The 18,284-nt window shown below is 41.2% G+C and overlaps 1 protein-coding gene across 2 annotated transcripts in view; it reads left to right on the plus strand.

Moving 5' to 3' along the window:
• Nucleotides 1-5,086: 5,086 nt before the first annotated feature.
• The window catches only part of SAV1 (salvador family WW domain containing protein 1), a 37,600-nt gene continuing 24,402 nt past the window's right edge, over nt 5,087-18,284 (plus strand). The window contains exons 1-2 of one of the 2 annotated variants that reach the window (XM_077819672.1): nt 5,087-5,331; nt 9,384-9,824. In XM_077819672.1, coding sequence (XP_077675798.1) covers nt 5,238-5,331; nt 9,384-9,824 — 535 coding nt within the window. In that variant the 5' untranslated portion in view covers nt 5,087-5,237. The remainder of the gene's footprint in view (nt 5,332-9,383; nt 9,825-18,284) is intronic. The other variant, XM_077819671.1, reaches the window with a different exon arrangement.

Consider the following 18,284-nt stretch of genomic DNA (forward strand, 5'->3'; position numbering starts at 1 on the left):
TACCTTTAAAAGATAGACAAATGACAATCATGTCACAAACCTATCTAGGAGCTACACAAAGCAAGAAAACCTTAGAAATTATTTCATGACTGTATTGTACTGTCTCTTTCCACTCTCAATCTTCTATCTTGGTAAATGACCAGCTCTAAGGCTTGCATACACCATTTTTTTCATTGATTGCAGAAGTGGTCTTTTATTATAGCAAATTACATTGAGTTAAATTGGAGTTCCCTTTTTAAATTCCAGAGTATATATATTTTGCTTATGCTAATATTGATGAGTTAGCTTGGTAAGTCACACACACAATAAAGTTTTGATGCATGGACAATTGGACTAAAATGTGTGTTGACAATAAGGAAATTGAGCACACATTTCTAAGGCTATGTCTAGCTTAGGAAAATAGGCAGTATTTTTACAATGGCAGAGTAGACAGAATTCAGATGGCGGTGGTCATCCTAGAAAAAGGTGTTCACTAGCACTTTTTAATGCAATATATTTTTCTAGACGAGGCATGACCTAGGGCATGTCTACACTTACTGGTAGATCGGCACTGCTGCAATCGATGTAGCGAGTGTCATTTAGTGGGTCTGGTGAAGACACGCTAAATTGATGGGCGAGCACTCTCTCATCAATTTGTGTACTCCACCTCCCCGAGAAGCATAAGGGAAGCCAATGGGAGATGCTCTCCTGTTGACACAGTGCAGTATAGCCACCGCAGTAAATGGATCTAACTACATCGACTTCGGTTACGTTACTCATGTAACTGAAATTGTGTAAATTAGATCAATTTACTGCGGTAGTGTAGACCAGCTCCTAATGTTAACATATGTGGCAAATTGTCAGACATCCATGGGGATATTGAAGTAGAGATTGGCCTTAAATTGCTGCATAATTAAATAAAATCTCACGTGGATGCTTTTATAAAAGAACAGACTCCAAATTTAGACTTTCTGGCACGTATTTTCTGTTGGATTAAAAAAAGCACTAATCAGAATCAAATTCAAAAAGGTGAAGCTAGGATAGGTAACCTTTGTTGCAGGAATAGTGCACAGAGATTGATTTCTCCCCATTCTCTCTCAATCTATCCTTCCTTTCTTGTATTTAGCTTCAAATACTAATCCCACCACTAAGGACAGTTGGGAGGTGGGGGGGCCATGAGGGAGTTCAACCTCCCTTGTTCAGGCAAGATTCAAGGTGACTTCACTGGGATATTTGTGTGAATAAAGAGTTCTCAAAAGTGCCCTCTGACATTGCACCTTCCAGAGTTATTAAATGCTGCTTAGAGCATCTGCCAGAAGGGGTTGCTTGAGAAGCAGTTTAGGGCACTTCCTCCCCAGATGGTATGCAGTGGTGAAACTGAGGACCCAAACTCTGATGCCCTGTCAGTGAAATGTTTGCCTGACCACTGGGCTGGCACAGTTACTTGCATACACTTTTTTACCATGCATTTGAGCCAATGGATATATATTTATGAAAGGTATTAAGTATTTATAGTCTCTGATGCCTGAATATAATGTTAGAAGCCTGGGTATACCTTATAGGCATTTTTAAAATGCCTAAGTCTTTTATAGCAAACTCATGTATGCTCAACAAAACTTGAAGTACTAGGCCTCAATCAAAACAATGGGTCTTGCCAGTTCAAAGATAATATAACAGTGTTTTAAAAAATATTACCATTGTTTCCTACACCATGCTGTGTGAATCACTGTGAAGATAAGCGTTTTGGAATTGGTTTTTTTGGTGGTGAATATATACAAATTCATTCCGAACAACTTGAGGGGCTGTTTTATATCTGCACAGTTAAGGAGCTGTATGTCAATTTGCATTGGTAAAAAGTATATATTAGCACTTTTTCCTCAGTCAGCTGAGGCTGAATTTAAATTCAAAGAAAGGAAATTCTTTGATTTTGTAAGAGCAAAAGGATTTTGTAACCCAACTGACATTCACTATTTATGGATGTTGCATAAAATGGTTTAAAGGAACAGTGTACTTTAGCAAAGAACGGCAAAATCCTTTGGTAAAACTAAAGGAAATGACATTGTTGTTACAACTGCGTTCTGTTGCTTTGCTGATGTTCAGCCCTCTCACCCATTAATAGCTTCTGTTCCCACTAAATGTCAAATGCTGTAATTAGTGATAATTAACTTCTGTAGAGATGAAGACTAGTGGGTGTATTTTTTATCAAGTTTGCATTGTATTATATCAGTATAATATACTGTATTACAACAGTTGTCTTTATACCATCATGTAAAACAGACAGATGAACTGACATTGTTTATACTGAAATTAAAAATATAAATTACAAAACTCACTACTTTTTTTTCCTTGTATGAAAATATTTTCATACATTTTGCTGTGCAGACCAATAACTCTATTCAATTGTAATTCATATGTTCGTACTAATCAAAGCTAAATTTTTAACTGGATAAAATAGTAATAAAAATGGACAGGTCTGCAGTAAATGATAAAAACAATATGAATTTTCCATTATGAAAAAAATCATAAACCAGTTTAGGGAAGAAAAAGCCAATAATGAACCTACCTCTTAATTTATTTTTACTTCTAGCCTGTTCTCATCATCCATTGTTTTCCCCCTTAATCATTGTTACCAGTCAAAACATTTTTATTAAAAAGCTAATCTTTAATACACAATTATTTGATGGTGAAAATTATAAAATATTCAGAATTTAGGATTAAATTTACCTCATGTTTTGTTTGTGTGTGACTTCAAATAGGCTTTTCTATTGGTAATCTGTTAATGAGCTTCCTCTAATTTGCACTGCTGGAGGGTTGGCTTCTTTGAGTGCTTGCTCATGTCGATTCCATTCTAGGTGTGTGCACGCCCACGTGCAGTCGGAGATTTTTGCCTTAGCGGTACCTGTAGGGTTGGCTGTAGTTCCCTCCTAAGTGCCGCGCTCATACGCTGCTATATTAGGCACTGCTGACCCTACCCCCTCTGTTCCTTCTTACCACCCATGACGGTTGGTCAGAGTGCCTTGTCTGTGATCGTAAGAGCGTGAGCAGTTCTTACAGTCCATTGTTCTGTCTCCTTTGTTGATAGGTACTTAGTTAAACAACTACTCCAACTTAAAGGTCTAGGAGTTCGCCTTGAAGCCGGGTATGCCCCGTTCCCCAGGCTTTAAGCCATGTTCATAGTGCACCCAGCTGATGCCCATTAGTGACCCCGACGAGAGCTGTTTAAAGTTTGGGGGAGTCCCACAGAAAGGATAAGTGTAGGATCTGCAAAAACTTTCGCCCTCGAACTCATGCATTCTCTAGACATCAGGAGGGCACAAGCCTTCTACATTGAAAGGACCAAGCCATTCTGTAAGTCAACGCAATTGTTCGTCACGGTGACCGACAGGATGAAAGGTAATTCAGTATACTGCCTGCGTTCACTGCTGCTACAATCAGGCGAAGGTGTCACTTGCGCCGATTGTCACCGCCCACTCAACTAGGCCGCAAGTCTCTTCGGCAGCTTTCCTAGCCCAAGTGCCTAGCCAGGACATCTGTAGGGCAGCCCCCTTGTTGTCCGTTCACACGTTCACATCCTATTACGCACTTACCCAGCAGGTCCAGGACAATGCTGGCTTCGATAGAGCAGTACTGCAAGCCGCTGAACTGTGAACTCCAGGCCCACCGCCGAGGATACTGCTTGTCGATTCCATTCTAGGTGACTCACATGAGCAAGCACTCAAAAAAGAAAAAATAGTTGCGAAAAAGGAGGTAACCGTTGTTCTTCAAAATGTGTTGCTTATGTCCATTCCACTAACCGTCCTCCTGCCCTTCTGTCAGAGTTCCCAGCAAGAAGAAACTGAGAGGGCATAGGGTTGGCAGCGCCTAATATACCACCACAGGAGCGAGGCACTCAGGAAGACCCTACAGCCAACCCTACAGCCACCGCTAAGGCAAAAATCTCCAACGACTGCACCTGTGGGTGCACACTCACCTCGAATGGAATGGACATGACCAATCATCTCAACAACAGTTACATTGTTTTTCCATGCCGTTTTTGATGCCGGTGTGCTGTGCCCATTGACCAAATAGTGTCTCATTGTTCCTTGTGCTTCCCTGTCTGTATCCATTTGTTGTCCCTTGTTTAACACTTAGATGGTAATCTCCTTGAGGCAGGGATTGTTGTTTGTTGTGTGCGTGTCCCCCACCTAACACTCTGGGGTCCTGGTTGCTGCAGTAATACAACTATGGAGCTTGCACACCTCAACTAGCTTTGCAGCGTGCCCTTACATGAGCCGAGTGGCTCTTGCTTTTCGCTGTCATGGGTGAGTGTTCATGTGTGACACCTCCAGGCGACTGGTCCATCAGGAATGTGACGGGGCCAGGAGAATGAGAACAGGTCGCGTGAGGGAGTTTGTGGCCACCCACTTATTTAATATAATTTCTTGAGTAGTAGGTGACTAGCCCTACCACTGGAATAAAAACATGGAGGCCCCAGACCCAGCTCTCAGACTATGTGCTTGGCCAACACAATGAGAGGGGGCGTGTGATCTGGCATAAAATGTGTCTCCTGTGTGCTCCCTTCCTGCCTCTTTCCTCCCACAGCCTTGTCTGGGCCCATTTCCGGCCCCTTAGGTCTCCCAGCCTCTTTCCCCTCCTGTCACCCTTGTCTGGGCCTGTTCTTGGCCCTCCATGTCTCCCAGCCTCCTTCCCCTCGGCCATGTCTTGGCCCATTCCTGCCCCTTCCTCTCTGCCCCCCTGCCAGACTCAGGACCGGCCCAGGCCCTGCAGCCTGCCCCCCAGCCGCCAGAGGCGCCTGTCCCCGAGCCCTGGCTGGGGCGAAGGGCCCCCTGGGCCCCAGACCCCTCCTGCCCCCTGCAGGGCTGGGCCGGCTGCTGGGCCCTGCGCCCTCCCCAGGGCGGGAGCTGCAGGCCCCGCCCCCCCGAGTGCGGCCCCGCCCCCTCCCGACCCAACGGCCGCGGACCCCTCTGCCCCCGAACGCGCCGCGCCCTTGGCCCTCCCGGCCGCAGGGGGGCGCTGCCACGGAGCGCCGCCAGCCCGCTCTCCCGGGGGCGGGCGCTGCCGGCGTCCCACAGGGCTGTGCGCCGAGGGGGCGGGCCACAGGCGCGGAGCGGGCGGCCCCGCACATGGCTCCGCGGCGGCCCGGCCCCATCCCTCCGGCCCCGAGCGGGTGCGCGTGATGCAGCCGGGAGCCGCGCGGCGCGGCGCCGGGGCCCGTGCGGAGTGAGGCGGGCCCGGGCCCGAGCCCCCCGGGCGGGGGGATGCTGTCCCGGAAGAAGACGCGCACGGAGCTCTCCAAGCCGGGCGAGGTGCAGGGCAAGTACGTGAAGAAGGAGACCAGCCCGCTGCTCCGCAGTGAGTGTCCGGGGCGGCGCCGCGCCGGCAGGAGCCGCGGGGGGAGGGGTGACCCGGGATTGGGGGGGGGGTGACCCGAGATTGGGGGGGGGAGAAGCCGCCCCCCAGGGGCAGCGGGGAGCGTGCCCCGGGCCTGGAGTCCTGATAGGGGGGGAAGGCCCCCAACACCCACCCGCCCCAGGAGGTGGGCAGGGGCCTATAGTGGCACCCTGCCCATCTGATGTGAAGGGAAAAACTCTGTTCTTTGGCTGGTTTCAGAGTAGTAGCCGTGTTAGTCTGTGAGCTGCAGCTCACGAAAGCTCATGCTCAAATAAATTGGTTAGTCTCTAAGGTGCCACAAGTCCTCCTGTTCTTTTTTTTTTTTTTTGTTCTTTTGTAATTGAAAGGGATCCTTGTCAACTTGATATGTAGGACCCGAGGGGCTAGCTCAGATGCATGTGAACGGCAAGTAGTATATGCCAGTGTACATAGGTTGTACATATTTTAATTGTTTCCTTCTTTCTAGGCTTGTTAGTGTTTGCTTTTATTTTAAGTAAACACTTCAGGGCAGGGACTGTTTTTTCTCCTATGTTTTGTTTATACATTACTGAGTGTAGTGGGCACCAATCCCAATACAGGGTCTTTTGGGCCCTACCACAGTCTGAATATATCAAATAAAAACTAAGTCTGTGAAAACTTTTGAAGTACTACACCTGCTCATAAATCCTCCAGCCCCCTGGGATGGCATGGTATTTACCAGAGATGGTTTTTACCAGTTAAAATCATGTTTTTTACTGCCCCGGGGAAAAATGTTAGTCCCAGTTTAAGGTATTTTCGGTTTGAAAAACTGGTTTGTTAATGCACACCACATTACACTTTGTTTTAGTTACCTATTAAAATTGTGGTTACATAAGGTAGCAGATTCAGAGATTAATTTAGGGTTGTACGAACAAAAAGTAAAACTGCAGTCGATGTAATACTAATATATGTAGCTATAATACTGAGCATCAGAATGTAAGGTTTTGGTTTAGTATTTTCTCAGGGAAGTTGTGTGTCGTGATTCATGGTCAATTTTTCAATATTTTGTAAACAAAAGTCAAAAATGTTTGAATATGTGAAAATTACAGTAATACAGAGTTGTGAGCTTGAAGCATTAAGCAATCAGAAGCATGCAGAGTTTCACACTACGAGTCTAGTTCCATTTGGCCATGCAGAATTCTGTAGAAGATCAACTTCGAAGTAGCAGATAGACCAACTGTTCCTCAGTTTTCAGTGGATATATCCAGCATTTGAAAAGACTCGTTCTGTGCTTGCAGAACGTGGATACTGGTGCAATCATTTTTCCCTGTTTAAGCCAGTTTTTACTAACACCTGGTCCTCCTAAACTAGTTTTTCTCAGGAAATTGTCAACCCTGCTAGCCAGCTTTTTATGATTTTAATATATTCTCCCCTCCATTTAAAAAAAATAAAATAAGAAAAACGGAGTTCTTTTCCTTGTTGCTGTATGGAAGACCTATGTGAAAAGGGGTAACTGTCCATACACAAGTGTTGTCCAATGCACTTTGTAAACAAACTTCTCTAATCTCAGTTCCAGTAACCTTAATAGTTATTTGTAGAAGACAGTATCTTCTTCACATAGAAGTGCGATTTTTATTTAAGTTCACATTGTTCCTTTAATAACTTGTTCATATGAATTGGAGCAGTTCACAACTCTCCTAAAGTTAGTGTTCTTTTTTTGCAAGCTAAGGCTATATCTTCATTGCCAAACAGGGGAGGGGTTATGGTAAAATAACTGTGTGATAGTTATCTCAGTGTAAAATCCTAGTAGAGACAAGGCGTGTTCTCTCGGTGTGTGTGTGTGTATCTTACTATATGTTCCATTCTATGCATCTGATGAAGTGGGCTGTAGCTCACGAAAACTTACGCTCAAATAAATTTGTTAATCTCAAATGTGCCACAAGTACTCCTGATCTTTTTAAGGCATCTGTAGTTTTTTTACGAGGAGGTACCTAGGCAAGGTCGGCATTGTACTCCCCACCTGTCTGTGATCTCATGACTTGTCTCTAATAGGATTTTACAGCAAGCTAGCTAATATAGTTAGTTTTAACCTATGGTAAAAACACATCTTTTTTTTAGCAGTGAATACAAAGCCTGAGTGTGACAGCAGTGCATCATATTGTTTGAACAGTTACCTTCGCAACTGCAAGAGCTGAAAATATACTTTTGGAAAATGTACTTTGAACTCTTTAGGTTGTGTTCTTTGAGTTTTGGAATGTTTTAGTTTTAAAATTTTAAAACTGTTAATTTACAGTATGATACTGAATTTGTGTGTGAACTAAATCATTTTAGCCATCTTAGTAAAAAGGGTTTTAAAAATTCTATTCTCTCTGTAACAATAATCTGATGATCAGTTTTGCATGCACAGGTCAAAAATGGCTGAAGATATAAAGTAATAACATGGTATTACTGTATTTCCCAGTGAGAGAGGAGACAAACTAGATTTCAAAATAAAAGGCATAATGTTTTTAAACTTGTAAAAATTTAAAGTTGTCTATACATTAGCAATGTTTTCAGTGTTTTGTTGTGAAATAACAATCCATTGTGTGCTCTAGTGTCATAGCACTTCTTATGGCAAATAATTTAGTCATTGCATCCACTGAGGTGTAATTTAAAAGACAGACTTTAGAAAATTATTGAATACATTGGCATATTTTTCCTTCTGAGTGAGGCCTACCACTCTGGGTTGATGTTTAACTTGGTAGAGGCAAAATGGTTTAGATTCTGAACCAGTATAGCAATTAATGTTCATGTCGTATGGCAGTTTCCTTAAAGCTGAGCTATTAAATGCTATGATAAATTAATGTAACATTAAGGTTGAGAAGGGAAGCATTCCAAATTACAGCACTGCTAGCTAGACCATGTTATATAGATACAGTAAAGTATAGGTTCTATTCCTGGGTGTGTACTACAGACTTCCTGTGAGACTGTGGGAAAGTCACTTACGTACTCAGTCACTGTAAGTACACAAATGCAGACCTCATGATAGGGCATTAGATTGGGAGTTGAAAGATTTGAGTTCTGCTCTGCCACTGATTTTCTGTGTGACTTTGGACAAGACACAGGAACTCTGTATTTTGATGGCAAGTTCTTCTGGGCAAGAACTGCCTCTTACTATATGTGTATATTGTGCTTCAGTCTCAGTTGGGGTCTTTAGAAGCTAGTGAAATACAAATAATTTGTGTATGTTGCATTTGTATCTAGAGACACTGTTGTGCTAGTCACTGTACAAACAGAGTAAAAGCTTCTCTTCTAAAGAGCTGACAAGCGAATTAATTTATCTTTGCTTCAATTTCTCAATCTCTAAAATGGGGATAAGTTCCTTAGATGGATGTTTTGAGGCTTAATACTAGATGCTTTGAGATTCTTTCATGGTATTTGAGATAGAGAAATGAAAAGCAAGGTGAGCCAGTGCTCGGAGGTGGTACTGAGACCTCCCTCAGGTGTTGGGCTGGCTGGTTCTTACTCACGTGCTCCAGGGGTCTAGTGGAGAACCATATGTGGAGTGTGGAAAGAATTTTGTCTCAAGTCAGGTTGGCAGTGACCTTGAGGTTTTTCACCTTCCTCTGCAGTGTGGGGCACAGATCATTTGCCAGGATCTCATTTAATCAATTTCCCTGCTATTGCTAAGGCCTTGGGCATTGGTACCCTCTGGTCCCTCATGTTCTCTCTTGGTGGCACACAACAGTTTAGTCTCCTGTGGTCTCTAATACTTTGGTATAATTCCATATGTTGGATTTAGTGTGCATGATGTGACTGCAATGTGTTGGTGGCCTGTGATATATCCGAGGTCAGGCTAGTTTATCTGATGGTCCCTTCTGGCCTGGAACTCTTACTGTATATTTGTTTAAAATGGCTGAGTTAATGTTACTGTGAAAACCTTAGCTTTGAATTTCCTGATTTCTACAATCTAATTTAGCATTATGGTCAAACAGTTAGCATACCTATTTTGCACTTAATTTGGACATTTGTTGTAGCAAAGTTTGTATTTAAATTACAGTGTTTTACTCTTACAGATCTGATGCCTTCATTTATCCGTCATGGTCCGACCATTCCAAGACGAACTGATATCTGCGTTCCTGACTCGAGTTCTTCTGCCTACTCTGCAGGAGGGGAGGGGATAGTTTCTAGAAACCAGAGTTTCCTTAGAACTCCAGTTCAGAGGCCACCTCATGAAATAATGAGGCGAGAAAGCAACAGACTATCTGCGCCTTCATATCTTGCAAGAAATTCGACTGATATCCCACGGGAATATGGCTCTTCCTCCCAGTCCTTTTTAACAGAAGCTAACTCTGTGACAGAAAATGGAGATGCTGGTGCCCGCTATTACTATGATTTTTATGATGGTCAAAGGAGGCATCAGCTAAGTGATCGTGTACATGAGGACTATAGATATTATGGACATAACAATGATCTCTTCCAAAGGATGTCACATAGTCAAGGGAGGCATACTGCAGGCAAGTGGTTATTTTAAAGAATGCATAAGAAACACTTTTGCTATGGAAATATTTCTTAATGATGCTCCTGGTTATGTTTTTTTATTAGTATTGCTCTATATACTCTAGTTCTCCTATTTTAATTACATTTCTGATACAAAGTTTGCTTGCTTATATTTATGGCAACCAGGAAATACGTTGCATATATTCTGTGGAGAGGGAAGGGAAATGTGCATGTTTAAAAAAAAAAAAAATTAAAGGTACTTTGTAGGATTGCTTTTTAATATTAAACTTATTTAACTCCTGACAGAATTGGAGATATCTTATATTTGTCCAGGCTTAAGTTTAATATTGTATTTTTTTTACAAATACATCTATTAAACAGATTATACCATTCTCCAGAAGCCACATAGCCTTTATTTCTTTAAATAAAGTGATACACTTCTGAATTTTTAAAATAATTTTAAGTATATAATATGTACTATCCAACTATAAGTGACCTATTTTTCCTTATACATTTCAAGAGTTAAAATAAATACTGTATTTTAATTGAGTGCAAAATGGAAGCCAAGTGAGTGATATTCCAAACATGGATTATGAAGGACTCTTCCCGTTAAATTATGACCAGCTCACTCAAAATACTGAGGAGGTAAAACTGTCACATAATCTATTTTGGCTCACTTGCACCTTTTAATCCCCTTTGTTAAAATGCTATGAGAATTTACATGAATCATATCTGCACTCTTAAAATACATCCCTGTGGTAACATCATAGCCATTAGTTGGCTTGCTTCTGCCAACTTGCAGTAGGCTTTTGCTGCATCCATTAAATATGTATAGAATAACTGATGGCCATAAATTGTGGGTTGTAGTTTTGTTTATAAACAATCTGAAGTCAAATACCACAATAAAGAAGATGGGAGTGCTTAGTATAATCAAAACCTTGGTGGCATTACAGCACAGTAATTCTAGATTTCTCTGCTCTGTGTGCTGTGGCACTCCTGAATAATTTTTGTGTGGTGTTCCGTTGTGAATCTTCTACTTACAATGGAAAACTACTAAGAATCTGTGAAACTTGTACAGCATCTGTGGAACCACTCTATTAGTCATAGAAAAGTGACCTTAAAAAGAGAGAACTTGTGTACTTATGTTCTAACATTTGATAAATATAAAACATCTTATACAAAGTATTTTAAAGCAACTATTTTAAACTTTAAACATGTACATAAGTGTTTTCACTGTGAAATACATTCAGTTCCTCTTTACGAGTAAGCTGTAAGCAAAATAGTAAATCTGCTGTCTCTAAGAAAACAACTCTACTACCAAGAATGTCAAGACTTTAAGGTTAGTGACCTCATTTATAGAATTTTTAACTTGACAGAGAAATGCTTTTGTTACAGGAAACTTCTTACTCAGTGAATAGTTAGGGGGGAAACTGAGCTCCAAAGAGTAATAATAGTAACACTGTGAGGACTTTTATGCAGTTTCATTTTGGTTTTCTTTGCTAAATACTAAATAATGCATCTGTTCGAACAAGTGTCATCCATATAAGTCGCATGTTCCTTTTAAATTACAACCATCAGTTTTTAAAAACCCTGTCTATCGTAGGAAACAGTGAACCCTTGCTGAAACAGTTTCCCCAAAGCAATATTGAAAATGATTTAAGTGCTAGTATAGGCTGGTCAGAACAGTTTTGGAAAACATTATTGATGCTCAGTCGAACAGCGACAGTTTTTGATACACTGGAAATGGAAATCTGTTTTTTTGTGGGTTTTTTGTGGTGGGGTTTTTGGATGTGATTGAAAGGGACGCTGTCAGTTGAAATCTAGTTAATTTCCAAACCAAGTTAAAGATAGTTGTTGGTATCACATAGCTGGGTCACCCTGCCAACTTTTTGTGATTTTTACAGTCACATTTGAGACCCACACAAACAACTGCTGACAGAGGACTTTCCTCTCTCTGTCCCTTTCACCTCTCTGGTTGCCGGAAAACGGAAGGGAGCTTCTAAATTTGGTTCTCTACTGTCAATCATTCCCATATCTTTACTGCTCCTAGCTTGAGTGAGCATTAGTAAAAGTGACTAGATACTTGTCAATTCTACAGGTCTCCTGTGGCAGCAGTAGAATCAGGGATTAAATATGCTGCTGCTTAGTGTGAGGGGAGAGGCAAAAAAAGGACATTGTTCCTTCGCACAAAAGCACTGCCTTCCCCCCCCTCCCCACCCCACCCCCAGCATGCAATTTTAAACTAGTTGATCTGTTTCATTGCCAATGAGAACGTGAACCCAATTCCTTATTTTCAGTTCCTTCCCAGCTTCCTCTTCCTTTGCATCTTTCTCAGCCTAGGATGTAGTTATTAGGGCTGTTGATTAATCGCAGTTAACCTACGCAATGAACTAAAAAAATTAGTCACAATTAATCGCAGTTTTAATTGCACTGTTGAACAATAGAACACGAATTGAAGTTTATTAAATTTTTGGATGTTTTTCTACATTTTCATATATATTGTATTCTGTGTTGTTTGAAATCAGTGTATTGTTTTTTATTATAAATATTTGCACTATAAAAATGATAAAAGAAATAGTATTTTGCAGTTTACCTCATACAAGTGCTGTAGTTAGTGCAAGCTGTTTATCGTGAAAGTGCAATTTACAAATGTGGTTTGTTTGGTTTTTTTTGGTCACATAACTGCACTCAAAAACAAAACAATGTAAAACTTCAGAGCCTACAAGTCCACTCGGTCCTACTTTCTATTCAGCCAAACGCTAAGGCAACCAAGTTTGTTTACATTTACAGGAGATAATGCTGCCTGTTTCTTATTTACAGTGTTACCTGAAAGTGGGAACAGGCATTCACATGGCACTTTTGTAGCCGACATTGCACCTTATTTATGTGCCAGATATGCTAAAACATTCGTATGCCCTTTCATGCTTCATGCCACCAATCCAGAGGACATGCTTCCATGTTGGTAACACTTTAAAAAAAAAATGCGCTTATTAAATTTGTGACTGACCTCCTTGGGGGAGAATTGCATGTCCCCTACTCTGTTTTACCCGCATTCTGCCATATATTTCAAGCTATAGCAGTCTCGGATGATGACTCAGCACATGTTGTTCATTTTAAGAACGCTTTCACTTTCAATTTGACCAAACGCAAAGAAGGTACCGATATGAGATTTCTAAAGATCGCTACAACATTCGACCCAAGGTTTAAGAATCTGAAGTGCCTTCCAAAATCTGAGAGGGACGGGGTGTGGAGCATGCTTCCAGAAGTCTGAAAAGCACAACATTCTGATGCGGAAGCTACAGAACCCGAACCACCAACAAAGAAAATCAGCCTTCTGCTGGTGGCATCTGACTCAGATGGTGAAAAGGAACACGTATCAGTCTGCATGGCTTTGGATTGTTAGGGAGCAGAACCAGTCATCAGCATGGACACGTCCCCGGGAATGGTGGTTGAAGCATGAAGGGACATGAATCTTTAGCACATCTGGCACATAAATATCTTGTGATGCCAGCTACAACACTGCCATGCGAACACCTGTTCTCACTTTCAGTAACGTAAACAAGAAATTAGCAACATTATCTCCTGCAAATGTAAACAAACTTGTTTGTCTGAGCAATTGGCTGAACAAGAAATAGGACTGAGTAGAGTTGCAGGCTGTAAAATTTTACATTGTTTTATTTTTGAATGCAGTTTTTTTTGTACATTTGTAAGTTCCACTTTCATGATAGAGATTTCACTACAATACTTGTATTAGGTGAATTGAAAGACTGTTTCTTTTGTTTTTTACATTGCAAATACTTGTAATCAAAAATAAATATAAAGTGAGCACTGTACAATTTGGATGCTTTCTACATTTTCAAATATATTGATTTCAATTACAACACAGAATACAAAGATATTTAAAAAGAAAAGGAGTACTTGTGGCACCTTAAATAAATCACCAATTTATTTGAGCATGAGCTTTCGTGAGCTACAGCTCGCTTCATCGGATGCATACCGTGGAAACTGCAGCAGACTTTATATACACACAGAGAATATGAAACAATACTTCCTCCCACCACACTGTCCTGCTGGTAATAGCTTTTCTAAAGTGATCATCAAGTTGGGCCATTTCCAGCACAAATCCAGGTTTTCTCACCCTCCCCCCCCACACACACAAATTCACTCTCCTGCTGGTAATAGCCCATCCAAAGTGACAACTCTCTACACAGTGTGCATGATAATCAAGTTGGGCCATTTCCTGCACAAATCCAGGTTCTCACCCCCTCACCTCCCTCCAAAAAACACACACACAAACTCACTCTCCTGCTGGTAATAGCTCATCCAAAGTGACCACTCTCCCTACAATGTGCATGATAATCAAGGTGGACCATTTCCAGCACAAATTCAGGTTTTCTCACCCCCCCACCCCCATACACACACAAACTCACTCTCCTGCTGGTAATAGCTCATCCAAAGTGACCACTCTCCCTACAATGTGCATGGTAATCAAGGTGGGCCATGTCCAGCACAAATCCAGGCTTTCTCACCCCCCTCACTTTTTTTCCAGGGACACACACACAAACTCACTCTCCTGCTGGCAATAGCTCATCCAAACTGACAACTCTCCAAGTTTAAATCCAAGTTAAACCAGAACGTCTGGGGGTTGGGGGGGGGGTAGGAAAAAACAAGGGGAAATAGGCTACCTTGCATAATGACTTAGCCACTCCCAGTCTCTATTTAAGCCTAAATTAATAGTATCCAATTTGCAAATGAATTCCAATTCAGCATCTTAAAACAAAAAAACTTCAAATCCAGACTCCAGCGAGAAACTGCTGAATTGGAATTCATTTGCAAATTGGATACTATTAATTTAGGCTTAAATAGAGACTGGGAGTGGCTAAGTCATTATGCAAAGTAGCCTATTTCCCCTTGTTTTTTCCTCCCCCCCCTCCCCCCGACGTTCTGGTTTAACTTGGATTTAAACTTGGAGAGTGCTCAGTTTGGATGAGCTATTGCCAGCAGGAGAGTGAGTTTGTGTGTGTGTGTGTCCCTGGGAAAAAAAGGGGTGGGGGTGAGAGAGCCTGGATTTGTGCTGGACATGGCCCACCTTGATTATCATGCACATTGTAGGGAGAGTTGTCACTTTGGATGGGCTATTACCAGCAGGAGAGTGAATTTGTGTGTGGGGGGGTGGAGGGTGAGAAAACCTGGATTTGTGCTGGAAATGGCCCAACTTGATGATCACTTTAGATAAGCTATTACCAGCAGGACAGTGGGGTGGGAGGAAGTATTGTTTCATATTCTCTGTGTGTATATAAAGTCTGCTGCAGTTTCCACTGTATGCATCCGATGAAGTGAGCTGTAGCTCACGAAAACTCATGCTCAAATAAATTGGTTAGTCTCTATGGTGCCACAAGTACTCCTTTTCTTTTTGCGAATACAGACTAACATGGCTGTTACTCTGAAAAGATATTTAAATAAATGGTATTCTATTTAACTGCGATTAATCACGCAAGTAATCACGATTAGTTTTTTAATTGTGTGATTAATTGCAATTACTTTTTTAATCGCTTGACAGCCCTAGTAATCTTTTCAAAAACAAAATATTTGATAAGATGTTTTTACTGAAACTTCCTCATCTGTCTTCCACCCTAATTCACCCCAGTTCTACCTTCCTTCATTCTTATTTGACTGAGTTATCACCTTTCTTTAATCCTTTAACCTATTCCCTTGACCCCATTCACCCTTCCTTTATCATCCTTGGCTCCCTCTGATTCCCCCCTCCTCTTTCTTCAACTGCTTCCTTTCCTCTGGCTCATTCCCCCAATCTTTTAAAAGCTTTTTCTTCATCCGGTATGGTTTGTCGTCCTATCTCTTGTCTTTCCTTTGTCTCCAGAATTCTGAAGCATGCTTTTTACTTGCAGACATCATGTCCTCACCTCAGTCCGTTTCTTTATCCCTCTTCCAACCTCTCTACTTAATCAAAACTGTCTCAATCAACGTGACAATGACCAAGGCTTGAAAAGAACTACTCAATGCCTACTAGTTCAAGGATTAAACCTACTCATTATCAGGCTGAAATATGGGATCTAAAACTGCTTCACCTTTCCGGTTCTGCATCAGATCAATGGTAGCGCACTGAGGTTCCCTTCTCAGTTCCTTCCTCTCCCCTGCCCTCTACTCCCCCCCCCCCCCCCCCCCACACACACACTTCTTTCTAGCCACTCTGAGATCTTCTGCTCTCTTCAAACACAATTCCCTCAGGCCACTTGATTGGCCAAAGAGGTGATCTATGGCAGAACTGAGACCTCCACTCAGGATAGATTCCAGTGACCGTTTCTTTCCAAGCAGGGTATTCCCACAAAAAGATCCCTTGGACTGGACTACAAAATCATTTTGTGCAATACATCTGTTTTGTTCCCTCTGTGGTGTATGCACAAAGACTTTATTTTGAATTGAAAGGCATCATTGCATTACAATATCAATTCTTACAGAAATAGACCTGTAACGCAAAGGAGCTCCTTTGCATTGTCTCTGGAGTCCATGATGCATGGTAAAAAACAATGCTAAAAACTGATGCTTGGATCCTAGTGTTGAAATGTTGTGCTGCTGAAGGTTTTCAAAAAGAGACTTAATGTAGAGCCTGGCTTAAAACCTGGAAATACCTTAAGTATTGTAAAGTATGGATAATAAAAATGGTCTATATCCATTTACATTTTCTTTTAGCAGACTAGTGAGATAATATACAGTTGCATCCCTAAAGAGAGCAGGCTAGATTCAACAGGATTCCTCTGCTTTGCAGCGCTGTGTAAAAACTCAGAAGCTAGTTGCCAGTTAGTTTAGAGGATTGAACTGAAGGCAGCATGTTACGCCACAGAGGAAAAGCCAAGCCAAAAATAACAGGACAGCATTGAGATTCCTTTGACCATTAGTTAAAGCAAAAAGAAAACATCGGAGTCAGAGAGAAACAGAAATGGCAAATGAGAAAAGACCGGTTCCAGACTATAGGGTTTAAGTGATGCAGTCTGGGCGGGGATTTCAGTCCAGTAAATGAGAATACAGTTGTGCCCACTCCTGAGATTTGGTAACTCTCATTAAGAAAGCCATTTTCATATGAGAAAACCCACCTTTAAGCAGAGAGTAAAAAAGAGTTATAACTTGGAAAGGACTGAGACAGTGCTAAGAGAAACCGTTTTGCAGAAGCTGTTCTGTCTCTGAGCAGGAAATGCAAAGCTTGTCTAGCAACTAATACAATGACAGAGATCTAACCCAAGAAAGTACCAGGAGAAAAGAGAAGTTTTAGCTAGGATAGTACAGGGCAGGTTTTAAAAGAAAAGTTGCAGTGGAGGAGTTAAACTGGGACCACGCCACCCACTAATAGGCACGCCAAAGTTCCATCTTGCTTTGAATATCTGCCCCCGCATTTCTGCTGAAAGAACTCTGACTTAAAATTTAACTTGTTCGTCAACTCCTTGTCAGAATACGTGTTTTATATTATCTGAATCTAGTTCTGAATGCTCTGAGCCGTGGACTTTATGGTGTTTTTGTATAGTGCCTTACAATGGGCGCTAATACACATTTTGGGCCCTCAGGTGTTGTAGAAGTAGAAATAATAAATATTCTGACACAGGTCCTCAAGATAGGGTTCTTGTAACCTTACATGACTGTAAAGTACCAGGCATATTTCTGTCAGGCGGTATTACACAGTGTAACTTTCTGCTTACAGTGTTTCAAGTTGTTTTGCGGTCTAGTAAAATATCCTCCTATGTTATAACACAGTATTTTCCTTGTTAATACTTTAAATGTCCCTCCCTTCTTTGACCAGCAATTGTGAAAAAGATTAAATGGTAATCTAGCCTTGGAAGGAGGTGCCCACTCTTACTATTGATACTTACAGGAGTCTAAAAAAACAAAGTTGTTTTTTCCTCTCCTGTTCTAAGCTACAGTAGGGAATATTCTTGTTGTATATTCTCATTTCAAGGAAGCATCTGCTGAGTACTTCCTTCATAAGAATGTTATAAGCAAAAGCAGTGTGTTTGGTTTATTTTGATATTCAATAACTCTAATTGTACAAACAAATGTCTAAATTAAACTAATTATAGTTGAATGCCACAATGATTCAAAAGGCATGAGAAGCTATACTTCACAAATAGAATCTGAATTCTTATAACTTTCAACAACCTCAAAATACTGATGGTGTTTTTATGATTTAAGGAAAAGGTATACATGAAACTATAAGTGGCCTTTTACAGCTTTCTGTGTTCTCCTAGCCCCTTTGTTACCTGTAAATCTAGCCTTTGGTTTCATAACTATTGGTCGCTTCAGTTATATATTTAAAAAAAAAGTTTATCCAAGAATCAAAAAATTACACTGGTTTGGTACTTGCTATATTAAGTTCAAAAAAGGTGCCAAAATAGCATTGGGTTGTCTGAGGGAGTAGTGACTGTGATAAGGTCCGTGGCTATAACTTAACGCTATAGAAACGAGGAAAGCTA

The sequence above is a fragment of the Eretmochelys imbricata genome, chromosome 6 (assembly GCF_965152235.1).
Source record: "Eretmochelys imbricata isolate rEreImb1 chromosome 6, rEreImb1.hap1, whole genome shotgun sequence".
Taxonomy (NCBI): domain Eukaryota; kingdom Metazoa; phylum Chordata; order Testudines; family Cheloniidae; genus Eretmochelys; species Eretmochelys imbricata.